The following is a 26794-nucleotide window of genomic DNA, read 5'->3' as shown; positions in this document are numbered from 1 at the left end:
ACACAGAGAGACACAGACAGACAGACAGACAGAGACACAGAGAGAGAGACACAGAGAGAGAGAGAGACACAGAGAGAGACAGAGAGAGAGAGAGACAGACACAGACAGACACAGACAGACACACACAGACACACACACACACACACAGACACACACACACAGACACACACAGACACAGAGAGAGAGACACAGAGAGAGAGACACACAGACAGACACACAGACAGACACACAGACAGACACACACAGACAGACACACACAGACAGACACACACAGACAGACACACACAGACAGACAGAGAGACACAGACGGAGAGAGAGAGGAGGGAAAGATGCTTTGTCACCCCATCCAGCAGATTGGCTAGTTCCACCATCTCCTCTCGCACCGCTGTCTCGTTCTTCTTCTTGTAGGTGTACTGTGGTCATGGTCAGAAAGAGGCAGAACTCAGTCAGCTGATCATCATGTAGGAATACATTCTAACCCGTTGGAGTAGCATTAACCTACGATTATACATGAGGCAAGTGGCTCTGAAACCTCTCCTCGAGGACCCTCAGACATTTTCACAATTGTGTTGAAGCCCTGAACTATCCTTTGTGATTGACCTATTGAAAAGGGCTTGATGATTAGTTGACCAGTTGAATCACAGCTGGGGTTATAGTTCAAATGCATGGAACGGCTGGGCGCCCAAGAGGAGAGGTCGGGAAACCTCTGTTCGCCTACACAAGTTATACATCATCTAGAAAATTAGAAAAATAGTAAGTATTTTACCCTGAGAAAGTCAGCAACCAACACCACCTCTACATATCTGGTCTGAGGTAGATTACGTTTTGTCTGTTCGGAAGAAGAAGAAGAGAGGAAGTCCGAGGTGAGACGGGTACATTCATTCATCACCATGTTTAGTGTGACAGACATCCAGAAGATTCTCCCTGAAAACACATCTGTTACATTCTGCCATGCTGTGTAACGGAAACATCCAGACCCGTAACAGTGCCGTCATCGAGAGGGAAGGGTCGAAAGGCGAGTGACTCTCGGTGCGCGACGTCTCATTGGTCACTCCACAGACAAAGGGCTCCGATTGGCTGTGCTCCAGGCGGTAGAGGAGGTGCTCGTTGTTTGTCGACTGCTTGACTGGTTCCAGCCCATAACTCTGGTTGCCAAGGAGAATGACACCCCTACGAAGAAGAAGTGCAACAGACGGATTCACAAATCAATGCTGACAAATTACTTTTCATTCACAAGATCACCACAATGGTTAAACAACACTTCCTGGAATCAAGCTGAAGTCCGCGATTAGAAGTAGAGGACAGGGAAAGTCAGGATAACTGGTTAGACAAACCAGGAAACTATTAGAGGACACAGAAAGTCAGGATAACTGGTTAGACAAACCAGGAAACTAGTAGAGGACAGAGAAAGTCAGGATAACTGGTTAGACAAACCAGGAAACTATTAGAGGACAGGGAAAGTCAGGATAACTGGTTAGACAAACCAGGAAACTATTAGAGGACAGGGAAAGTCAGGATAACTGGTTAGACAAACCAGGAAACTATTAGAGGACAGAGAAAGTCAGGATAACTGGTTAGACAAACCAGGAAACTATTAGAGGACAGAGAAAGTCAGGATAACTGGTTAGACAAACCAGGAAACTATTAGAGGACAGAGAAAGTCAGGATAACTGGTTAGACAAACCAGTAAACTATTAGAGGACAGAGAAAGTCAGGATAACTGGTTAGACAAACCAGGAAACTATTAGAGGACAGGGAAAGTCAGGATAACTGGTTAGACAAACCAGGAAACTATTAGAGGACAGAGAAAGTCAGGATAACTGGTTAGACAAACCAGTAAACTATTAGAGGACAGAGAAAGTCAGGATAACTGGTTAGACAAACCAGGAAACTATTTGAGGACAAGGAAAGTCAGGATAACTGGTTAGACAAACCAGGAAACTATTAGAGGACAGGGAAAGTCAGGATAACTGGTTAGACAAACCAGGAAACTATTAGAGGACAGGAGAACTTCCTTGTTAAGAGACACTTGGAACACTGGATGTGGAATAAAACACAACCCCTATGTACAGGTCTACAAATAGAAAAGTATGTGGTCCTCTGCAGTTCAGTTAGTAGAACACGGTCCTCTGCAGTTCAGTTAGTAGAACACGGTCCTCTGCAGTTCAGTTAGTAGAACACGGTCCTCTGCAGTGCAGTTAGTAGAACACGGTCCTCTGCAGTGCAGTTAGGAGAACACGGTCCTCTGCAGTGCACTTAGGAGAACACGGTCCTCTGCAGTGCACTTAGGAGAACACGGTCCTCTGCAGTTAGGAGAACACGGTCCTCTGCAGTTAGGAGAACACGGTCCTCTGCAGTGCAGTGAGTAGAACACGGTCCTCTGCAGTGCAGTTAGTAGAACACGGTCCTCTGTAGTTAGGAGAACACGGTCCTCTGCAGTGCAGTTAGGAGAACACGGTCCTCTGCAGTTAGGAGAACACGGTCCTCTGCAGTTAGGAGAACACGGTCCTCTGCAGTTAGGAGAACATAGCCTCAGGCCCTCTGTCGTTCAGTTAGTAGAACATGGCCCTCTGTCGTTCAGTTAGTAGAACATGGCCCTCTGTCGTTCAGTTAGTAGGAAGTACAGTTCCCGCTCAGCCCAGTCAAAACTGTTCGCTGCTCTGGCCCCCCAATGGTGGAACAAACTCCCTCACGACGCCAGGACAGCGGAGTCAATCACCACCTTCCGGAGACACCTGAAACCCCACCTCTTCAAGGAATACCTAGGATAGGATAAGTAATCCTTCTCACCCCCCCCCTTAATGATTTAGATGCACTATTGTAAAGTGGCTGTTCCACTGGATGTCAGAAGGTGAATTCACCAATTTGTAAGTCGCTCTGGATAAGAGCGTCTGCTAAATGACTTAAATGTAAATGTTAAATGTAGTAGAACATGGTCCTCTGTCGTTCAGTTAGTAGAACATGGTCCTCTGTCGTTCAGTTAGTAGAACATGGTCCTCTGTCGTTCAGTTAGTAGAACGCGGTCCTCTGTAGTTCAGTTAGTAGAACATGGTCCTCTGTAGGTCAGTTAGTAGAACATGGCTCCAGGTCCTCTGTAGGTCAGTTAGTAGAACATGGTCCTCTGTCGTTCAGTTAGTAGAACATGGTCCTCTGTAGGTCAGTTAGTAGAACATGGTCCTCTGTAGTTCAGTTAGTAGAACATGGTCCTCTGTAGGTCAGTTAGTAGAACATGGTCCTCTGTAGGTCAGTTAGTAGAACATGGTCCTCTGTCGTTCAGTTAGTAGAACATGGTCCTCTGTCGTTCAGTTAGTAGAACATGGTCCTCTGTAGTTCAGTTAGTAGAACATGGTCCTCTGTAGTTCAGTTAGTAGAACATGGTCCTCTGTAGGTCAGTTAGTAGAACATGGTCCTCTGTCGGTCAGTTGGTAGAACATGGTCCTCTGTAGTTCAGTTAGTAGAACATGGTCCTCTGTAGGTCAGTTAGTAGAACATGGTCCTCTGTCGTTCAGTTAGTAGAACATGGTCCTCTGTCGTTCAGTTAGTAGAACATGGTCCTCTGTAGGTCAGTTAGTAGAACATGGTCCTCTGTAGGTCAGTTAGTAGAACATGGTCCTCTGTAGGTAGTAGAACATGGTCCTCTGTAATTCAGTTAGTAGAACATGGTCCTCTGTAGGTCAGTTAGTAGAACATGGTCCTCTGCAGGTCAGTTAGTAGAACATGGTCCTCTGCAGGTCAGTTAGTAGAACATGGTCCTCTGCAGGTCAATTAGTAGAACATGGTCCTCTGCAGGTCAATTAGTAGAACATGGTCCTCTGTAGTTAGTAGAACATGGTCCTCTGTAGTTCAGTTAGTAGAACATGGTCCTCTGCAGGTCAGTTAGTAGAACATTGTCCTCTGCAGGTCAGTTAGTAGAACATGGTCCTCTGCAGGTCAGTTAGTAGAACATGGTCGTCTGTAGTTCAGTCAGTAGAACATGGTCCTCTGTAGTTCAGTTAGTAGAACATGGTCCTCTATAGGTCAGTTAGTAGAACATGGTCCTCTATAGGTCAGTTAGTAGAACATGGTCCTCTATAGGTCAGTTAGTAGAACATGGTCCTCTATAGGTCAGTTAGTAGAACATGGTCCTCTGTAGTTTAGGGTTAGTAGTATTATTCTATATAAGTGAATGAGAGACAGACCTGAGGCCTGAGCAGGTGCTGAGGGCGACCAAAGATTCTTCATGATCCTCCACATCCCCATGGTAATAACAATGGACCTGCAACACACACACACACACACACAGCTATAAACAGGCATGTCTTTTAAAAACACCACGTGGAAATATACAGCCATAGCGTATGCATGTTAAGTACCAGTCAAAAGTTTGGACACCTACTCATTGAAGGGTTTTTCTTTATTTTTACTATTTTCTACATTGTAGAATAATAGTGACGACATCAAAACGATGAAATAACACATATGGAATCATGTAGTACCCAAACAAATCTAAATATATTTAATATCCTTCAAAGTAGCCACTCTTTTCCTTGATGAAAGCTATGCACACTCTTGGCATTCTCTCAACCAGCTTTATGAGGTAGTCACCTGGAATGCATTTCAATTAACAGGTGTGCTTGGGCCAAGAAACACAACCAATGGACATTAGACTGGTGGAAATCTGTCCTTTGGTCTGATGAGTCCAAATTGGAGATTTTTGGTTCCAATCTCTGTGTCTTTGTCAGATGCAGTGAAGGTGAACGGATGATCTCAACATGTGGTTCACACCGTGAAGCACGGAGGAGGTGGTGGTGTGATGGTGCTTGGCTGGTGACACTGCTTGTGACTTATTAGAATTCAAGTCACACTTAACCAGCATGGCTGCCACAGCATTCTGCAGAAATACACCATCCCATCTGGTTTGCGCTTAGTGGGACTATCGTTTGTTTTTCAACAGGACAATGACCCAGCACACCTCCAGGCTGTGTAAGGGCTATTTGACCAACAAGGAGAGTGATGGAGAGCTGCATCAGATGACCTGGCCTCCACAATCACCCGACCTCAACCCAATTGAGATGGTTTGGGATGAGTTAGACTGCAGAGTGAAGGAAAAGCAGCCAACAAGTACTCAGCATATGTGGGAACTCCTTCAAGACTGTTGGAAAAACATGTCAGGGGAAGCTGGTTGAGAGAATGCCAAGAGTGTGCAAACCTGTCATCAAGGCAAAGGGTGGCTACTTTGAAGGATATTAAATGTATTTTTGTTTAACACATTTTTTGGTTACTACATGATTCCATATGTGTTATTTCATAGTTGTGATGTCTTCACTATTATTCTGCAATGTAGAAAATAGTAAAAAGAAAGGAAAACCCTTAAATGAGTAAGTGTGTCCAAACTTTTGACTGGTAGTATATGTAGCCCCCCCCTCGCATCCTGCCAGCCCTCCACACCCAGCTCGTCAGTCCCCTCCCAGCTCGTCAGTCCCCCTCCCACCCAACCCAGCTCGTCAGTCCCCCTCCCACCCCACCCAGCTCGTCAGTCCCCCACCCACCCAGCTCAGCTCGTCAGTCCCCCTCCCACCCAGCTCAGCTCGTCAGTCCCCCTCCCACCCAGCTCAGCTCGTCAGTCCCCCTCCCACCCAGCTCAGCTCGTCAGTCCCCCGACCCACCCCACCCAGCTCAGCAGTCCCCCTCCCGCCCAGCCCAGCTCGTCAGTCCCCTCCCACCCAACCCAGCTCGTCAGTCCCCCTCCCACCCAGCTCAGCTCGTCAGTCCCCCTCCCACCCAGCTCAGCTCGTCAGTCCCCCTCCCACCCCGCCCAGCTCGTCAGTCCCCCTCCCACCCAGCTCGTCAGTCCCCCTCCCACCCATCCCAGCTCGTCAGTCCCCCGCCCACCCAGCTCGTCAGTCCACCTCCCACCCCACCCAGCTCGTCAGTCCACCTCCCACCCCACCCAGCTCGTCAGTCCACCTCCCACCCAGCTCGTCAGTCCACCTCCCACCCCACCCAGCTCGTCAGTCCACCTCCCACCCAGCTCGTCAGTCCACCTCCCACCCAGCTCGTCAGTCCACCTCCCACCCCACCCAGCTCGTCAGTCCACCTCCCACCCAGCTCGTCAGTCCACCTCCCACCCGAGTCTCCCTTTTACAATCCACCCAATGTCATTCTGTAATGTAGTCTCTGCTACTTACATCAGGTTTAGGATATGTAGGCGTCAGATTCCCACTGGCATCATGGGAAAACTGAACAAAGCTTTTGGATAAAAACTCTCTGATGACAAAAGAAGAACAAATACACTGATCACTCCACAAGAATAGAATTGTGTGACCTTAAGGTCATTGCCAGTACGTAAGGTCATTGCCAGTACGTAAGGTCATTACCAGTGCGTAAGGTCATTACCAGTACGTAAGGTCATTACCAGTACGTAAGGTCATTGCCAGTACGTAAGGTCATTGCCAGTACGTAAGGTCATTACCAGTACGTAAGGTCATTACCAGTACGTAAGGTCATTACCAGTACGTAAGGTCATTACCAGTACGTAAGGTCATTACCAGTACGTAAGGTCATTACCAGTACGTAAGGTCATTGCCAGTACGTAAGGTCATTACCAGTACGTAAGGTCATTGCCAGTACGTAAGGTCATTACCAGTACGTAAGGTCATTACCAGTACGTAAGGTCATTACCAGTACGTAAGGTCATTGCCAGTACGTAAGGTCATTGCCAGTACGTAAGGTCATTGCCAGTACGTAAGGTCATTACCAGTACGTAAGGTCATTGCCAGTACGTAAGGTCATTACCAGTACGTAAGGTCATTACCAGTACGTAAGGTCATTACCAGTACGTAAGGTCATTACCAGTACGTAAGGTCATTACCAGTGCGTAAGGTCATTACCAGTACGTAAGGTCATTGCCAGTACGTAAGGTCATTGCCAGTACGTAAGGTCATTACCAGTACGTAAGGTCATTGCCAGTACGTAAGGTCATTACCAGTACGTAAGGTCATTACCAGTACGTAAGGTCATTGCCAGTGCGTAATAGAAAATAAACTGACATACGTGTTCTTTTGTAGATGTAGGAAATGTTCCTTGTTGTCGATGATCAATGAATAAGAACGTTCCACAGGTTCTTCAGTCTGAAATGAGTTCCAACACAACACAGTCACATGACAATACACCAGTGGTCATGTACCATCATGTGTGAAACCCGGAGTTGGGGGACCTGTAGAGGAAACCTTACCTTTCCCCAGTCAGGAAGTCTGTCGGCATTTCTTGCCCATCTCCTGTGAACACGCTGAGGCTTTACAACCGTGTAGCTGGAAAGTTTAGATGTTTGTCCATTGAAAATATCTGAAAAAGGTAGAAAGAACAGCCATGAACTAGTGGCCAACCCGTCTTCCGGTGGCCAACCCGTCTTCCGGTGGCCAACCAGTCTTCCGGTGGCCAACCAGTCTTCCGGTGGCCAACCAGTCTTCCGGTGGCCAACCAGTCTTCCGGTGGCCAACCCGTGTTCCGGTGGCCAACCCGTGTTCCGGTGGCCAACCCGTCTTCCGGTGGCCAAGATGACACACAGCCAAAGTCTAACCGGCCAATCAAACAAAACAGCTAATTCATCAAGTAAAAAACAATCAATCTACTGAAATGTGTCAATGATGACACACTGGCATGGTCCCAAGTGAAATAAATGAGTGGAAAACCTGATGCATTGCTGAGTATTGGTGACTCATGAGGTGCTGTCGACATTGAAGCCGACCTGAAAGGTGAATGGAGACGGACTGATCTACGTACGAGTCACCTTGCATCATAAATACAGGGCCTCGCAATTCTCCTTGTATTTCATCACATTTTATTGTGTTACAAAGTGGCATTCAAATGGTTAATTGTCTTTTTTTTATAAACAAAATACTCTGATGTCAAAGTTTATTTTGTAAACATTTTTTTAAAGATTAATAGAAAATAAAGTCTTTGCATAAGACTTCCTTGAATCAATACATGTTAAAACAAAACACCTTTGGCAGCGATTCCAGCTGCGAGTCTTTCTGGGTAAGTCTCTAAGAGTGATTCCAGCTGTGAGTCTTTCTGGGTAAGTCTCTAAGAGTGATTCCAGCTGCGAGTCTTTCTGGGTAAGTCTCCAAGAGCTTTACCACACCTGTATTGTGCAATATTAGCCATTATTCTTTAAACTCTGTCAAGATGTTGGGAATCACAGCTCAATAGCAGTTTTCAAGTCTTGCCATTGATATTCATTTAAGTCAAACCTGTAACCTGAGTGGCCAACGTTCACTGACTTCATGGTAAGCAACTCTAGTGTGAATTTGGCCTTGTGTTTTAGATTGTCCTGTTGAAAGGTGAATTCCTCTGCCAGTCTCTGGTGTAAAGCAAACTGAAGCAGGTTTGCCTGTGCTTAGCACAATCCCATTGATTTTTATTCTGAAAAACTCCCTAGTCCTTAACGATGTCAAGCATACCCATAACATGATTCAGCCTCCACCACCATGCTTGAAAATAAGGAGGTATTCCAGGTGTCAGCATGCTTAAGTTTCGCTGGCGCCTAGCCGAGTTATGTTAGCCCAGCTATGCTAGCCGAGTTATGTTAGCCCAGCTATGCTAGCCGAGTTATGTTAGCCCAGCTATGCTAGCCCAGCTATGCTAGCCCAGCTATGCTAGCCGAGCTATCCTAGCCGAGTTATGCTAGCCCAGCTATGCTAGCCTAAACGAGTCTGCTCACATACTCCCTTAAAAGATATTCACTTGAAAAACATGAGCCAGTATACACTTCCTAAATATAGTCTGAATTCATCTTAAATTCATCTAAAATGACTCAAGAAATCTGTCATTCATTTTGACTTTAATTTCAAGGAGATTGTAGTCGCGCGATTATTGCCAAAACTAACACGAATGTCACAAAATGTTGTCATAATATATGCACAAACAGTTCTGACCTGTTTCGACAGGGAGGCATGCGGACGCCTTAACTTAGTGATGTGTTGGCCCAAATTATTTTGGTGCATTTGGACAAAAAGTGTTTGTTTTTTAAAAATGTTTTTAACAGTACTTCTTGTTGCCTTGTTGTTGTTCTTGATGCATGTTTTGGAATATTTTTTATAATGTATACTTTTTCAATGTCATTTAAGTCGTTATCGTTGAGTCACTACAATGTTGATTCATCCTCAGTTCTCCCATCACGGCCATGCTTTAAATCACCAATGACCTCATGGTGACATCCAGGTTAATTCCTGTCCTGCAGCTCAGTTCAGAAGGACGACTGTATCTTTGATCTGTCTGAGTGGTTTTAATACATCATCCACTGCATAATTATTAACTTGACCGTGCTGAAAGAGATATTCAATGTCTGATTTGTTATTGTTACCCATCTACCAATCACTGCCCTTCAATGCCTGATTTGTTATTGTTACCGATCTACCAATCACTGCCCTTCAATGCCTGATTTGTTATTGTTACCGATCTACCAATCACTGCCCTTCAATGTCTGATTTGTTATTGTTACCCATCTACCAATCACTGCCCTTCAATGTCTGATTTGTTATTGTTACCCATCTACCAATCACTGCCCTTCAATGTCTGATTTGTTATTGTTACCCATCTACCAATCACTGCCCTTCAATGTCTGATTTGTTATTGTGACCCATCTACCAATCACTGCCCTTCAATGTCTGATTTGTTATTGTGACCCATCTACCAATCACTGCCCTTCTTTATGAGGCTTTCCAAAAGCTCCCTTGGTCTTTGTAGTTAAATGTGTGATTGAAATTCAATAGTTGACTGAGGCTCCTTACGGACGGATGTACATGTATGACAGAGGAGGTAATTAAAACAAAAACATGTCAACCTCTTATTTCACACAGAGTGAATCCATATAACTTGTGTGTGACTTCTTCATCCAAATTTGACTCATGAACTAATTTAGGCTTGCCTAAACAATGGGGCTGAATACTTATGCAACCACAATATTTAAGTCATCTAATTGTTATTAATATATATATATATATATATATATAGATATATATATATATATTTTAAAATATTTTGAGAACATTGTTGTGCGTATGGAAAATGCACAAAAATTCCATACGTACAAAAAAAAAAATCACTTTGTGAGCATTTCTTCTTTGCCAAGATAATTCATCCACCTGACAGGTGTGGCATATCAAGAATCTGAATAAACAGCATGATCTTTACACAGGTGCACCTTGTGCTGGGGACAATAAAATACCACTAAAATGTGCAGGTTTGTCACACAACACAATGCCACAGCCGTCTCAAGTTCTGAGGGAGCGTGCAATTGGCATGCTGACTGCAAGAATGTCCACCAGAGATATTGCCTGAGAATGTTATGTTAATTTCTCTACCAAAAAAAATGCCTCCAACATCGTTTTAAAGAATTTTTCTATTACGTCCAACCGGCCTCCCAACTGCAGACCACGTGTTACCCCACCAGCCCGGGACCCCCACCAGTCCGGGACCCCGACATTTCTGTGGGCAGCAGTGTAGCGGCAGTGTAGCCTAGTGGTTAGAGCGTTGGACTAGTAACCGAAAGGTTGCAAGTTCAAATCCCCGAGCTGACAAGGTACAAAATCTGTCATTCTGCCCCTGAACAGGCAGTTAACCCACTGTTCCTAGGCCGTCATTGAAAATAAGAATTTGTTCTTAACTGACTTGCCTAGTAAAATAAAGGTAAAATAAATAAATAAATTAAAGCCCCTTTGTGGAGCAAAAAAAAAAACTCTCTAATTGGCTGGGCTTGGCTCCCCCGAGGGTGGGACCATGCCCTACTAGGCCCACCCATGGCCGAGCCCCTGCCGAGCCCCTGCCCAGTCATGTGAAATCCATAGATTAGGGCTTGATACATGGGGTCCTGTGTGGCTCAGTCGGTAGAGCATGGCGCTTGCAACGCCAAGCGTCGTGGGTTCGATTCCCGCTGGGACCACCCATATGTAAAAGTAGTGGCCCCAGCCGACTTGTAAGTCGCTTTGGACAAAAGCGTCTGCTAAATGGGATATATTATTATTATTATTATTATATTATTATATTATTTATATCAATTGACTGATTTCCTTATATGAACTGTAACAAAGAAAAATCATTGAAATTGTGGCATGTTGTGGCATATAGTTATGTATTGTGTAGGCTGCTATCTTAATTGAAATAAACTCATGTGAGGGGGAAATAATTGCCACATTAGCTACCACCAACAACACCATTCTACAGCTGCCCAATGGGAAGCACCTCGGGTTCAGTTTTCTCCTGGCAGATATCGTCTGTGCTCTCATACTCCCGAAACACAGAGGCTTGAAAAACTAGAAGAAGAAAAACGCAGCAATATTACTGTTGTTTGCCTCTCTTGAGCCACCGTAGCAACAACATAGCCAGAAACATTTCCTAAAAAAAGGTATATATTAATCTTCGACATTCATAATAGACCGTCTGCAACTCTACACGGAAATTTTAAAAGTTCCCCGTTTCCATGAATTGAGGAAGTAGATAACACTTCTCTGTTCCAAACAGTATCTAACCTGTAACTCCCAGTAACAGATACCACAAATATTTGTTTAAATGAAATCAACTGTATTTATAAAGCCCTTCATACATCAGCTGATATCTCAAGGTGCTGTACAGAAACCCAGCCTAAAACCCCAAACCGCAAGCAATGCAGGTGTAGAAGCACGGTGGCTAGGAAAAACTCCCTAGAAAAGCCAGGAACCTAGGAAGAAACCTAGAGAGGAACCAGGCTATGAGGAGTGACCAGTCCTCTTCTGGCTGTGCCAGGTGGAGATAAGAAACCTACAGAGGAACCAGGCTATGCGGGGTGGCCAGTCCTCTTCACATTATCTGATGTAACAATCTGTAGCGAGTTCTCTTGGCTTCCAGAACACAAAAACTAAAGTAAACTTCCCACTTTCTATTTCTTAACCTTAAATAAAAATAGCAAAACTAAAGAAAATATTTAAAAAATGTTAGTCTCTTAACAAGTGAAATTACATTTTTCAAAATGTATATATTTTTGTGGTGTGCCACATTCCATGTTGTATTTGTTGAGCCGACGTTTCATATTCGGTTCCACGCATCACAAAGTGATCCAGGATCAGCTCTTACATCACAGCCCAAACCTTCAGGCACATCGGAAACAATAAGACCGAGCCTGGATCAGAATTTATAACAAGCGCTAACAAAAGTAATTATTTTGTGCGCATGCACAACGTGTCGCGGATAGTTGTGAAATAGCCTCTATTAGCGGTTAATAAGTAGAGTTAAACGGTATGATAGACAAAGTAGCCTTGTTATCAGGTAGGCTACATTTCACAATCAAATTCCCGAGGCATTGTAATCGCAACAGGTACCAAGCGTAATGAAGAAGGTTAACACCGAGGCAATAAAAAATACATCTCAATCTCTCACCCACCTTTATTGTTCTCGGTTCCAACGATGCAACAAATTAGAAACACTAAAGTACCTACACTTTTCGCCACCATGATCCTTGCTACAGCATTTGCCCATTGACGACAGCTGTGGAGGCGGACAGGGCAGGTGAGAAGGCTCGGGGGGGGGGGGTGCGCCGGTGAGCCAGAGGGGGTGTGTCTAAAGTTACTCTTCTTCTGTGGGGTTTATCTGCGTTTGGAATCCAACGTTATGGCGCATTACCGCCACCTACTGTACTGGAGTGTGGGCCAGAGAGGACCGAAACTAAATTCAACCTGTCAGCCCCGGTTATCTTTAATGTTTTTACGAAACGTTGCAAACTATATCTACTGATATTCACTTTAAAAAAAAAATCTTCTCTCATCCCAGCTAACATAAAACCATTCCCACAACTTTAGAGAACGTTCCCTTCAGAGGAGCTCCATAGGTCGTTACCAGTTTCATAGGAACGTTTCCTGGAGGCCATTCCCTTCATTTCTAATAGATCGAACCCAGAAGGTGTTTACCATGTTCTCTGAACTTAACACATTCATGTTCGTAACATGTTTCATGGGAACCTTGCAAGCTCATTCATGTGTCCAGTTTTCTGTGAATTAGGAGAATATCCCATCAATGTCCCACCAAACATTTTTATTAATTTTTTTATTTCACCTTTATTTAACCAGGAAAAGCCCATTGAGACAGAGAGAGTCTCTTTTTTAAGGGAGACCTGACCAAGAAGGCAGCAACAATCAATACATTACAGAATTAAAACATACAACAATACAATACAACATGATCCAGACTAAAACAAGCATTTACACTCCTCTGTAACAGAGTCTCCCAGCAACATTTTACATCCATTCAGTGGCACTAACACATCTAGATGAAGCAGGGATTGTAGACTGTTCCAGAGGAGGCTGCGTGATTAACAGAGTCCAGTCTCTGTTAGACAGAGGAGGCTGCATGATAAACAGAGTCTCTGTTAGACAGAGGAGGCTGCATGATAAACAGAGTCCAGTCTCTGTTAGACAGAGGAGGCTGTATGATAAACAGAGTCTCTGTTAGACAGAGGAGGCTGCATGATAAACAGAGTCTCTGTTAGACAGAGGAGGCTGCATGATAAACAGAGTCTCTGTTAGACAGAGGAGGCTGCATGATAAACAGAGTCTCTGTTAGACAGAGGAGGCTGCATGATAAACAGAGTCCAGTCTCTGTTAGACAGAGGAGGCTGTATGATAAACAGAGTCCAGTCTCTGTAAGACAGAGGAGGCTGTATGATAAACAGAGGAGGCTGCATGATAAACAGAGTCCAGTCTCTGTTAGACAGAGGAGGCTGCATGATAAACAGAGTCCAGTCTCTGTAAGACAGAGGAGGCTGTATGATAAACAGAGGAGGCTGCATGATAAACAGAGTCCAGTCTCTGTTAGACAGAGGAGGCTGCATGATAAACAGAGTCCAGTCTCTGTTAGACAGAGGAGGCTGCGTGATTAACAGAGTCCAGTCTCTGTCAGACAGAGGAGGCTGCATGATTAACAGAGTCCAGTCTCTGTTAGACAGAGTAGGCTGCGTGATTAACAGAGTCCAGTCTCTGTAAGACAGAGGAGGCTGCATGATAAACAGAGTCCTGTCTCTGTTAGACAGAGGAGGCTGCATGATAAACAGAGTCCAGTCTCTGTTAGACAGAGGAGGCTGCATGATAAACAGAGTCCAGTCTCTGTCAGACAGAGGAGGCTGCATGATAAACAGAGTCCAGTCTCTGTTAGACAGAGGAGGCTGCATGATAAACAGAGTCCAGTCTCTGTCAGACAGAGGAGGCTGCATGATAAACAGAGTCCAGTCTCTGTTAGACAGAGGAGGCTGCATGATAAACAGAGTCCAGTCTCTGTTAGACAGAGGAGGATGTATGATAAACAGAGTCCAGTCTCTGTTAGACAGAGGAGGCTGCATGCATATACAGCACAACAAGTCACCATAATTAATTACAGAGAGAAAAGTGGCCTGAACAAGCTTCAACTTGTCATCCAATCAGATATCTCGGTATTTTGTAGGATGACACTTTTTCATTGGATGAACCACCAGATGTGACCATGCTAACCTTCTCTGGCAGAGTTCAGGCTCTGGTAAAGGTCATGAATTTAGTTTTTTGTACATTCAAGACCAGATTTTCACGGCCAGTTTGAGTCCATAAAGGGAGGCCTGCAGTGACTGAATAACAATGTGGAGCTCTTCAACAGCCTGAACCAGAGATGTAGTATAGAAGTGGGGGGCTTTCTCCCCGAGGAACATAGAAGTGGGGGGCTTTCTCCCCGAGGAACATAGAAGTAGGGGGCTTTCTCCCTGAGGAACATAGAAGTGGGAGGGCTTTCTCCCTGAGGAACATAGAAGTGGGGGGCTTTCTCCCCGAGGAACATAGAAGTGGGGGGCTTTCTCCCCGAGGAACATAGAAGTGGGGGCTTTCTCCCCGAGGAACATAGAAGTGGGGGGCTTTCTCCCCGAGGAACATAGAAGTGGGGGGCTTTCTCCCGAGGAACATAGAAGTGGGGTGCTTTCTCCCGAGGAACATAGAAGTAGGGGGCTTTCTCCCGAGGAACATAGAAGTGGGGGCTTTCTCCCGAGGAACATAGAAGTAGGGGGCTTTCTCCCTGAGGAACATAGAAGTGGGGTGCTTTCTCCCGAGGAACATAGAAGTGGGGGCTTTCTCCCCGAGGAACATAGAAGTGGGGGGCTTTCTCCCCGAGGAACATAGAAGTGGGGGCTTTCTCCCGAGGAACATAGAAGTGGGGGCTTTCTCCCCGAGGAACATAGAAGTGGGGGCTTTCTCCCTGAGGAACATAGAAGTGGGGGGCATTCTCCCTGAGGAACATAGAAGTGGGGGCTTTCTCCCTGAGGAACATAGAAGTGGGAGGGCTTTCTCCCTGAGGAACATAGAAGTGGGAGGGCTTTCTCCCTGAGGAACATAGAAGTGGGGGCTTTCTCCCTGAGGAACATAGAAGTGGGGGCTTTCTCCCTGAGGAACATAGAAGTGGGGGGCTTTCTCCCCGAGGAACATAGAAGTGGGGGGCTTTCTCCCTGAGGAACATAGAAGTGGGGGCTTTCTCCTGAGGAACATAGAAGTGGGGGCTTTCTCCCTGAGGAACATAGAAGTGGGGGCTTTCTCCCTGAGGAACATAGAAGTGGGGGGCTTTCTCCCTGAGGAACATAGAAGTGGGGGGCTTTCTTTCTGAGAAATACTAAAATAACACCTTTTGCATAACCTGTAAGTAGGACTGGGGGGTCTGACCAGATAGAAAAGAGCAGAAGCTTTGGACTATCACCTGTTGGGAACACAAAGCTTTTTCACTTATGGGTGGCACAAATTGGGATAAGGGGGAGGCGAATGGTCAGGGTATATGCAAATTAAATATCAAATCAAATAAATCAAATCAAATTTTATTTGTCACATACACATGGTTAGCAGATGTTAATGCGAGTGTAGCGAAATGCTTGTGCTTCTAGTTCCGACAATGCAGTAATAACCAACAAGTAATCTAACTAACAATTCCAAAACGAATTTCTTATACACAGTGTAAGGGGATAAAGAATATGTACATAAAGATATGAATGAGTGATGGTGCAGAGCAGCATAGGCAAGATACAGTAGATGGTATCGAGTACAGTATATACATATGAGATGAGTATGTAAAAAAAGTGGCATAGTTAAAGTGGCTAGTGATACATGTATTACATAAAGATGCAGTAGATGATAGAGTACAGTATATACGTATGCATATGAGATGAATAATGTAGGGTAAGTAACATTATATAAGGTAGCATTGTTTAAAGTGGCTAGTGATACATGTATTACATAAAGATGCAGTAGATGATAGAGTACAGTATATATGTATGCATATGAGATGAATAATGTAGGGTAAGTAACATTATATAAGGTAGCATTGTTTAAAGTGGCTAGTGATACATGTATTACATAAGGATGCAGTAGATGATATAGAGTACAGTATATAGGTATGTATATGAGATGAGAGTTTGTCAGGACCCGGTTACAAACCTGGGTCTCCGGAGTGAGAAACAGTCACTTAACCAACTGAGCCACAAATAGTCGGCAGAACCCAGAAGATGAGGCAGACACAGCAGTACTTGAGACGGTGTATTTAATAAAGTAAAAAGTGAAGTCCTTCAGGAAAACATGTAACTCCACAACCTCAAAAGGAATTCCACAAGAACAAAGGTAATCCTCCAAGACAAAAAGGTAAATCCACAAGGTATAACATAAAAAGCCTCAAAAGATACTCAAAAATAAATAAACAAGAACAAAAAAACAGAATTCCACAAGAGCGTCCACCGGGCTCAACAAGAGTTCACAGAATACTAGGGCTGGGTGCTAACATACAAACACAGAGCAAAGAACTGAGGAAAACTAAGGGTTTAAATACAATCAGGGAAAACGAGGCACAGGTGCAAATAATAATGGGGATCAAGGGAAAACAAAAGGTCAAAAAGCACAATGGGGGCATCTAGTGACCAAAAACCGGAACAACCCTGGCCAAATCCTGACAGTATAGTAATCTAAGGTGTAGTATAGTATTCTACAGTGTGTAGTATAGTATTCTACAGTGTGTAGTATAGTATTCTAAGGTGTAGTATAGTATTCTACAGTGTGTAGTATAGTATTCTACAGTGTGTAGTATAGTATTCTAAGGTGTAGTATAGTATTCTACAGTGTGTAGTATAGTATTCTAAGGTGTAGTATAGTATTCTACAGTGTGTAGTATAGTATTCTACAGTGTGTAGTATAGTATTCTACAGTGTGTAGTATAGTATTCTACAGTGTGTAGTATAGTATTCTACAGTGTGTAGTATAGTATTCTAAGGTGTAGTATAGTACTCTACAGTTTACTACGGTAGGTAGTATAGTTTTCGTTACAAAAACGTTAGCTGGGATAGCATCTCTCTCTCTCCCTCTCTCCCTCTCTCCCTCTCTCCCTCTCTCCCTCTCTCCCTCTCTCTCTCTCTCTCTCTCTCTCTCTCTCTCTCTCTCTGTCTCTCTCTCTCTGTCTCTCTCTCTCTCCCTCTCTCCCTCTCTCCCTCTCTCTCTCCCCCTCTCTCTCTCTCTCTCTCTCTGTCTCTCTCTCTCTCTCTCTCTCTCTGTCTCTCTCTCTCTCTCTGTCTCTCTCTCTGTCTCTCTCTCTCTCTATCTTACAGTTTCAAATTCCTGGCAGTAACCACACCTTCCTGTTAGGTGTAATAAGTTGTTCATCCGGATGTGTCCTACTCTTAGTCCAGTGAAAACTGCCCCCTCTTTCCTGTCTCTTTCTGCCATCATGTTCTCCTAACTGTAACACCAAAACATAGATAGAATGTTCCCCTGACAAATGGAAAACACTCAAACATTAGGGGGACATTACGGGTGACATTACAAAAACATTCTTTCTCCCTAGAATTGTTAACTGGGATAGCAATTATCTTTCTCTCTCTCTCTGAAACCTCAATGTCCCCCTCCAAGGGCTGAAACCTCAATGTCTACCTCCCCTCCTCCAAGGACTGAAACCTCAATGTCCACCTCCCCACCTCCAAGGGCTGAAACCTCAATGTCCACCTCCCCTCCTCCAAGAGCTGAAACCTCAATGTCTACCTCCCCACCTCCAAGGGCTGAAACCTCAATGTCCACCTCCCCACCTCCAAGGGCTGAAACCTCAATGTCTACCTCCCCATCTCCAAGAGCTGAAACCTCAATGTCTACCTCCCCACCTCCAAGGGCTGAAACCTCAATGTCTACCTCCCCTCCTCCAAGGGCTGAAACCTCAATGTCCACCTCCCCTCCTCCAAGGGCTGAAACTTCAATGTCCACCTCCCCTCCTCCAAGGGCTGAAACCTCAATGTCCACCTCCCCTCCTCCAAGGGCTGAAACCTCAATGTCTACCTCCCCGCCTCCAAGGGCTGAAACCTCAATGTCTACCTCCCCATCTCCAAGAGCTGAAACCTCAATGTCTACCTCCCCACCTCCAAGGGCTGAAACCTCAATGTCCACCTCCCCTCCTCCAAGAGCTGAAACCTCAATGTCTACCTCCCCACCTCCAAGGGCTGAAACCTCAATGTCCACCTCCCCACCTCCAAGGGCTGAAACCTCAATGTCTACCTCCCCATCTCCAAGAGCTGAAACCTCAATGTCTACCTCCCCACCTCCAAGGGCTGAAACCTCAATGTCTACCTCCCCTCCTCCAAGGGCTGAAACCTCAATGTCCACCTCCCCTCCTCCAAGGGCTGAAACTTCAATGTCCACCTCCCCTCCTCCAAGGGCTGAAACCTCAATGTCCACCTCCCCTCCTCCAAGGGCTGAAACCTCAATGTCTACCTCCCCACCTCCAAGGGCTGAAACCTCAATGTCTACCTCCCCATCTCCAAGAGCTGAAACCTCAATGTCTACCTCCCCACCTCCAAGGGCTGAAACCTCAATGTCCACCTCCCCTCCTCCAAGAGCTGAAACCTCAATGTCTACCTCCCCACCTCCAAGGGCTGAAACCTCAATGTCCACCTCCCCACCTCCAAGGGCTGAAACCTCAATGTCCACCTCCCCACCTCCAAGGGCTGAAACCTCAATGTCTACCTCCCCATCTCCAAGAGCTGAAACCTCAATGTCTACCTCCCCACCTCCAAGGGCTGAAACCTCAATGTCTACCTCCCCTCCTCCAAGGGCTGAAACCTCAATGTCCACCTCCCCTCCTCCAAGGGCTGAAACTTCAATGTCCACCTCCCCTCCTCCAAGGGCTGAAACCTCAATGTCCACCTCCCCAACTCCAAGGGCTGAAACCTCAATGTCTACCTCCCCACCTCCAAGGGCTGAAACCTCAATGTCTACCTCCCCACCTCCAAGGGCTGAAACCTCAATGTCTACCTCCCCACCTCCAAGGGCTGAAACCTCAATGTCCACCTCCCCACCTCCAAGGGCTGAAACCTCAATGTCTACCTCCCCATCTCCAAGAGCTGAAACCTCAATGTCTACCTCCCCACCTCCAAGGGCTGAAACCTCAATGTCTACCTCCCCTCCTCCAAGGGCTGAAACCTCAATGTCCACCTCCCCTCCTCCAAGGGCTGAAACTTCAATGTCCACCTCCCCTCCTCCAAGGGCTGAAACCTCAATGTCCACCTCCCCTCCTCCAAGGGCTGAAACCTCAATGTCTACCTCCCCACCTCCAAGGGCTTAAAACTCAATGTCCCCCTCCAAGGGCTGAAACCTCAATGTCCACCTCCCCACCTCCAAGGGCTGAAACCTCAATGTCCACCTCCCCTCCTCCAAGGGCTGAAACCTCAATGTCCACCTCCACACCTCCAAGGGCTGAAACCTCAATGTCTACCTCCACACCTCCAAGGGCTGAAACCTCAATGTCCACCTCCCCACCTCCAAGGGCTGAAACCTCAATGTCCACCTCCCCACCTCCAAGGGCTGAAACCTCAATGTCCACCTCCCCTCCTCCAAGGGCTGAAACCTCAATGTCCACCTCCCCACCTCCAAGGGCTGAAACCTCAATGTCCACCTCCACACCTCCAAGGGCTGAAACCTCAATGTTCACCTCCAAGGGCTGAAACCTCAATGTCCACCTCCCCACCTCCAAGGGCTGAAACCTCAATGTCCACCTCCACACCTCCAAGGGCTGAAACCTCAATGTTCACCTCCAAGGGCTGAAACCTCAATGTCCACCTCCAAGGGCTGAAACCTCAATGTCCACCTCCCCACCTCCAAGGGCTGAAACCTCAATGTCCACCTCCACCGCCATGTCCCTCCACCCCCACATGAGCTGTGACCCCAGTAAATCTAGCCTGTATACCCATCTGTCCAACCCCACCGTAGGTTAGGAGTATCTCATATAACAGATCTTGTCTGCTACATGAGTTAAATGTTTGCAGACTCCTCAACATGGCATATGAGTCAAAACACATAACTACTCTGTTCGGCTTGGCTTCCTCCACCCACTGTAATGTACACTGAGCGTACCAAAACATGAGGAACTATTTCCAGGACAGACTGACCAGGTGAATCCAGGTGAAAGCTATGAGCTCTTTATTGATTGTCACCTGTTAAATCCACTTCAATTTAAAAATAATCTTTTTAAGCCCTCAGGTACCTGAGACATGGATTGTGTACGTGTGCCATTCAGAGGGTGAATGAGCAAGACAAAAGATTTAAGTGCCCTTTGAATGGGGGTGTGGTCGTGAGAACCAGGCGCACCGGTTTGTGTGAAGAACTGCAACGCTTATGCGTTTTGTCACGCTCAACAGTTTCCTGTGTGTATCAACAATGGTTCAGGACAATCCAGACAAACTTGACACAACTGTGGGAAGCATTGGAGTCAACATGGACCAGCATCCCTGTGGACCTTGACACCTTGTAGTTCATTCTCCGATAAAATGAGGCTGTTCCCTCCAGTATCCAGTCATCTTTAAAATAACTCTGATGGATCAACCCCCCCTGTCTTTCTGTAATCTCTCCATCACTTGTCGATCAGCACCTGGAGGTGGGAGGAGCCATGGTGGATTCACTGGGACAGGTGGGGCTGAACTCCCTTCCATACGGTCCTATCTGCCTCGCATAGTACCTCACCTTGGGGCCTAGGCTACCTCACCTTGGAGCCTAGGCTACCTCACCTTGGGGCCTTGGCTACCTCACCTTAGGGCCTAGGCTACCTCACCTTGGGGCCTAGGCTACCTCACCTTAGGGCCTAGGCTACCTCACCTTGGGGCCTAGGCTACCTCACCTTAGGGCCTAGGCTACCTCACCTTGGGGCCTAGGCTACCTCACCTTGGGGCCTAGGCTACCTCACCTTGGGGCCTAGGCTACCTCACCTTAGGGCCTAGGCTACCTCACCTTAGGGCCTAGGCTACCTCACCTTGGGGAATAGGCCTTCTCACCTTAGGGCCTAGGCTACCTCACCTTGGGGCCTAGGCTACCTCACCTTGGGGCCTAGGCTACCTCACCTTGGGGCCTAGGCTACCTCACCTTAGAGCCTAGGCTACCTCACCTTAGAGCCTAGGCTACCTCACCTTAGAGCCTAGGCTACCTCACCTTAGAGCCTAGGCTACCTCACCTTAGAGCCTAGGCTACCTCACCTTAGGGCCTAGGCTACCTCACCTTAGGACCTAGGCCTTCTCACCTTAGGGCCTAGGCTACCTCACCTTAGAGCCTAGGTTACCTCACCTTAGAGCCTAGGCTACCTCACCTTAGGGCCTAGGCTACCTCACCTTAGGGCCTAGGCTACCTCACCTTAGGGCCTAGGCTACCTCACCTTAGGACCTAGGCCTTCTCACCTTAGGGCCTAGGCTACCTCACCTTAGAGCCTAGGCTACCTCACCTTAGAGCCTAGGCTACCTCACCTTAGAGCCTAGGCTAACTCACCTTAGGGCCTAGGCTACCTCACCTTAGGGCCTAGGCTACCTCACATTAGGGCCTAGGCTACCTCACCTTAGAGCCTAGGCTACCTCACCTTAGGGCCTAGGCTACCTCACCTTAGAGCCTAGGCTACCTCACCTTAGAGCCTAGGCTACCTCACCTTAGAGCCTAGGCTACCTCACCTTAGAGCCTAGGCTACCTCACCTTAGAGCCTAGGCTACCTCACCTTAGAGCCTAGGCTACCTCACCTTAGGGCCTAGGCTACCTCACCTTAGGACCTAGGCTACCTCACCTTAGGGCCTAGGCTACCTCACCTTAGAGCCTAGGCTACCTCACCTTAGAGCCTAGGCTATCTCACCTTAGAGCCTAGGCTACCTCACCTTAGAGCCTAGGCTACATCACCTTAGAGCCTAGGCTACCTCACCTTAGGACCTAGGCCTTCTCACCTTAGGGCCTAGGCTACCTCACCTTAGAGCCTAGGCTACCTCACCTTAGAGCCTAGGCTACCTCACCTTAGGGCCTAGGCTACCTCACCTTAGAGCCTAGGCTATCTCACCTTAGAGCCTAGGCTACCTCACCTTAGAGCCTAGGCTACATCACCTTAGAGCCTAGGCTACCTCACCTTAGGACCTAGGCCTTCTCACCTTAGGGCCTAGGCTACCTCACCTTAGAGCCTAGGCTACCTCACCTTAGAGCCTAGGCTACCTCACCTTAGAGCCTAGGCTACCTCACCTTAGGGCCTAGGCTACCTCACCTTAGGACCTAGGCTACGTCACCTTAGGGCCTAGGCTACCTCACCTTAGAGCCTAGGCTACCTCACCTTAGAGCCTAGGCTATCTCACCTTAGAGCCTAGGCTACCTCACCTTAGAGCCTAGGCTACATCACCTTAGAGCCTAGGCTACCTCACCTTAGGACCTAGGCCTTCTCACCTTAGGGCCTAGGCTACCTCACCTTAGAGCCTAGGCTACCTCACCTTAGAGCCTAGGCTACCTCACCTTAGGGCCTAGGCTACCTCACCTTAGAGCCTAGGCTACATCACCTTAGAGCCTAGGCTACCTCACCTTAGGACCTTGTCCTTCTCACCTTAGGGCCCAGGCTACCTCACCTTAGAGCCTAGGCTACCTCACCTTAGAGCCTAGGCTACCTCACCTTAGAGCCTAGGCTACCTCACCTTAGGGCCTAGGCAACCTCACCTTAGGACCTAGGCTACCTCACCTTAGGGCCTAGGCTACCTCACCTTAGGACCTAGGCTACCTCACCTTAGGGCCTAGGCTACCTCACCTTAGAGCCTAGGCTACCTCACCTTAGGGCCTAGGCTACCTCACCTTAGGGCCTAGGCTACCTCACCTTAGGGCCTACCTTACCTTAGAGCCTAGGCTACCTCAGCTTAGGGCCTAGGCTACCTCACCTTAGAGCCTAGGCTACCTCACCTTAGGGCCTAGGCTACCTCACCTTAAGACCTAGGCTACCTCACCTTAGGGCCTAGGCTACCTCACCTTAGGACCTAGGCTACCTCACCTTAGAGCCTAGGCTACCTCACCTTAGGGCCTAGGCTACCTCACCTTAGGGCCTAGGCTACCTCACCTTAGGACCTAGGCTACCTCACCTTAGGACCTAGGCTACCTCACCTTAGGACCTAGGCTACCTCACCTTAGGGCCTAGGCTATCTCACCTTGGGGCCTAGGCTACCTCACCTTAGGACCTAGGCTACCTCACCTTAGGGCCTAGGCTACCTCACCTTAGGACCTAGGCTACCTCACCTTAGAGCCTAGGCTACCTCACCTTAGGGCCTAGGCTACCTCACCTTAGGGCCTAGGCTACCTCACCTTAGGACCTAGGCTACCTCACCTTAGGACCTAGGCTACCTCACCTTAGGGCCTAGGCTACCTCACCTTAGGACCTAGGCTACCTCACCTTAGGGCCTAGGCTACCTCACCTTAGGGCCTAGGCTACCTCACCTTAGGGCCTAGGCTATCTCACCTTGGGGCCTAGGCTACCTCACCTTAGGACCTAGGCTACCTCACCTTAGGGCCTAGGCTACCTCACCTTAGGACCTAGGCTACCTCACCTTAGAGCCTAGGCTACCTCACCTTAGGGCCTAGGCTACTTCACCTTAGGACCTAGGCTACCTCACCTTAGGACCTAGGCTACCTCACCTTAGGACCTAGGCTACCTCACCTTAGGGCCTACCTCACCTTAGAGCCTAGGCTACCTCACATTAGGGCCTAGGCTACCTCACCTTAGGGCCTAGGCTACCTCACCTTAGGACCTAGGCTACCTCACCTTAGCGCCTAGGCTACCTCACCTTAGGGCCTAGGCTACCTCACCTTAGGGCCTAGGCTACCTTACCTTAGGGCCTTGGCTACCTCACCTTAGGGCCTTGGCTACCTCACCTTAGGACCTAGGCTACCTCACCTTAGGACCTAGGCTACCTCACCTTAGGGCCTACCTTACCTTAGAGCCTAGGCTACCTCACCTTAGGGCCTAGGCTACCTCACCTTAGAGCCTAGGCTACCTCACCTTAGGACCTAGGCTACCTCACCTTAGGGCCTAGGCTACCTCATCTTAGGACCTAGGCTATCTCACCTTGGGGCCTAGGCTACCTCACCTTAGGGCCTAGGCTACCTCACCTTAGAGGCTACCTCACCTTAGGGCCTAGGCTAACTCACCTTAGGGCTTAGGCTACCTCACCTTAGGGCTTAGGCTACCTCACCTTAAGGCCTAGGCTACCTCACCTTAGGGCCTAGGCTACCTCACCTTGGGGCCTAGGCTACCTCACCTTAGGGCTTAGGCTACCTCACCTTAGGGCATAGGCTACCTCACCTTAGGGCATAGGCTACCTCACCTTAGGGCATAGGCTACCTCACCTTAGGGCCTAGGCTAACTCACCTTAGGGCCTAGGCTACCTCACCTTAGAGCCTAGGCTACCTTATTTTTTAGGCTATTAATTCATTACATTTCAGTATATTTCAGTAGAATATACTATATATAATACATTATTTGATACAGCATAATAATCCATATTATTTATATTATTTTTCAATGCACTAAATGATTTAATGTTTTTTTTAGCAGTCAACGAATGTCACAACCCTTCTAAGAACTCATGTGAAATCTTTGTGTGAAGAAACATTTGCTCTGACTCAACGCCAGTATAACGTCACTTCCATCGGTGTTTTCAGGGAAGTTCACGAGGACAAGTACGGATCCATTTTTAGACACGTTCTTTTTTCAGCGAACATAGGAATTTTAAATGCGGGAGGCAACCCATCAGAAACCAGGGAGCCTACGGCCTCGCTATTTGTTCTCTGTTATTGTGTCGCCATCTTGTGGGCAAACTGACAACAAACCGAAATACGCGTGAGTCAGACTGATCAAATCTAAATGTATTTGTCACATGCTCCGAACACAACAGGTGTAGACGTTACCATGACACGCGCACTTACAAGCCCTTAACCAACAATGCAGTTTTAAGAAAAATAAGTGTTATGAAAAATATTTAGTAAATTATCTCATGTAAAAAAAATCATAGAGCAACAACAAAATAACAATGACGAGGCTTTATACAGGGGGGTACCGGTACCGAGTCAACGTGCGTGGGTACAGGTTAGTCGAAGTAATTGAGGTAACATGTACAGAGGTAAAGTGACTATGGGGTAGCCATTTAATTAGATGTGCAGGAGTCTTCTGGCTTTGGGGGTAGAAGCTGTTCAGAAGCCTCTTGGACCTAGACGTGGCGTTCCGGTACCGCTTGCTGTGCGGTAGCATAGAGAACAGTTTATGACTAGAGAAGCTGGAGTCTTTGACAATTTCTAGGGCCTCCCTCTGACACCACCTGGTATAGAGGTTCTGGATGGCAGGAAGCTTGGCCCCAGTGATGTACTGAGCCGTTCGCACTACCCTCATTAGCGCCTTACGGTCACATGCTGAGCAGTTGCCATACCAGGCAGTGATGCAACCGGTCAGGATGCTCTCGATGGTGCAGCTGTAGAACTTTTTGATGATCTGAGGACCCATGACAAATCTTTTCAGTCTCCTGAGGGGGAATAGGTTTTGTCGTGCCCTCTTCACGACTGTCTTGGTGTGCTTGGACCATGTTAGTTAGTTGGTGATGTGGACACCATGGAACATGAGTCTCTCAACCTGCTCTACCACAGCCCCGTCGATGAGAATGGGGGCGTGATTGGCCCTCCTTTTCCTGTAGTCCACGATCATCTCCTCTTGATTACGTTGAGGGAGAGGAGCCGGCTTTTGGCCGTTCACGTCACGGGCCAAACATAGACCGGTGCCCAGCAGCTCAGCATAATTGATTTCGCCCATTGACTCTATATGAACCAGAAAAAAGGAGCCGATAAAATGTCTCGCTTTCTCTTCCATCTCTGGCGTCAGTACCCAGAGTATTGTTTGCCAATCCTGGTCCTCTTGGGGACCCAAAGGGGGGCACATTGTTTCCCAATCATGGTCCTCTTGGGGACCCAAAGGGGGGCACATTGTTTCCCAATCCTGGTCCTCTTGGGGACCCAAAGGGGGGCACATTGTATCCCAATCCTGGTCCTCTTGGGGACCCAAAGGGGGGCACATTGTTTCCCAATCCTGGTCCTCTTGGGGACCCAAAGGGGGGCACATTGTTTCCCAATCCTGGTCCTCTTGGGGACCCAAAGGGGGGCACATTGTTTGCCAATCCTGGTCCTGTTGGGGACCCAAAGGGGGGCACATTGTTTGTGTTTGCAGCACTAACACACCTGATAGAGTACCAAAGTATGAGTCATAACACCCATAAAACCTAGCGGTCAAACAGGGAAATGTCTCCAATACTTTTTCCGACGATTCATTTTTGTTCCCCATAGGGTATATTAGAAACACTTAAAATCAGGGCTGTGTTTTGTGGAGGGTGTACCCTGGCGTGGCATTTTGATAACAGTCTACATCTCTCTAGGACAAGGGGACTTTTATCAATATATTCCTATGTGTTATAGCCTAATTCATTTTGTAGTGGAGCTTTATAGTTGCGCAGTGACGT

At 47.2% G+C, this 26794-nt stretch overlaps 1 protein-coding gene across 2 annotated transcripts in view; it reads right to left on the bottom strand.

Moving 5' to 3' along the window:
- LOC135511813 (disintegrin and metalloproteinase domain-containing protein 9-like) overlaps positions 1-12532 on the bottom strand; it is a 37443-nt gene extending 24911 nt beyond the window's left edge. For both annotated transcript variants that reach the window (XM_064933285.1, XM_064933286.1), the window contains exons 1-8: positions 12395-12532; positions 7214-7323; positions 7033-7109; positions 6168-6246; positions 4179-4255; positions 978-1170; positions 767-829; positions 342-413 (exon numbers count right to left, since the gene is read on the bottom strand). In XM_064933285.1, coding sequence (XP_064789357.1) covers positions 342-413; positions 767-829; positions 978-1170; positions 4179-4255; positions 6168-6246; positions 7033-7109; positions 7214-7323; positions 12395-12464 — 741 coding nt within the window. In that variant the 5' untranslated portion in view covers positions 12465-12532. The remainder of the gene's footprint in view (positions 1-341; positions 414-766; positions 830-977; positions 1171-4178; positions 4256-6167; positions 6247-7032; positions 7110-7213; positions 7324-12394) is intronic.
- Positions 12533-26794: the final 14262 nt, after the last annotated feature.

Source organism: Oncorhynchus masou, chromosome 24 (genome assembly GCF_036934945.1).
Source record: "Oncorhynchus masou masou isolate Uvic2021 chromosome 24, UVic_Omas_1.1, whole genome shotgun sequence".
NCBI lineage: Eukaryota > Metazoa > Chordata > Actinopteri > Salmoniformes > Salmonidae > Oncorhynchus > Oncorhynchus masou.
The sequence above is the reverse complement of the archived record's forward strand: the minus strand, read 5'-3'. Positions and strand labels throughout refer to the sequence as shown.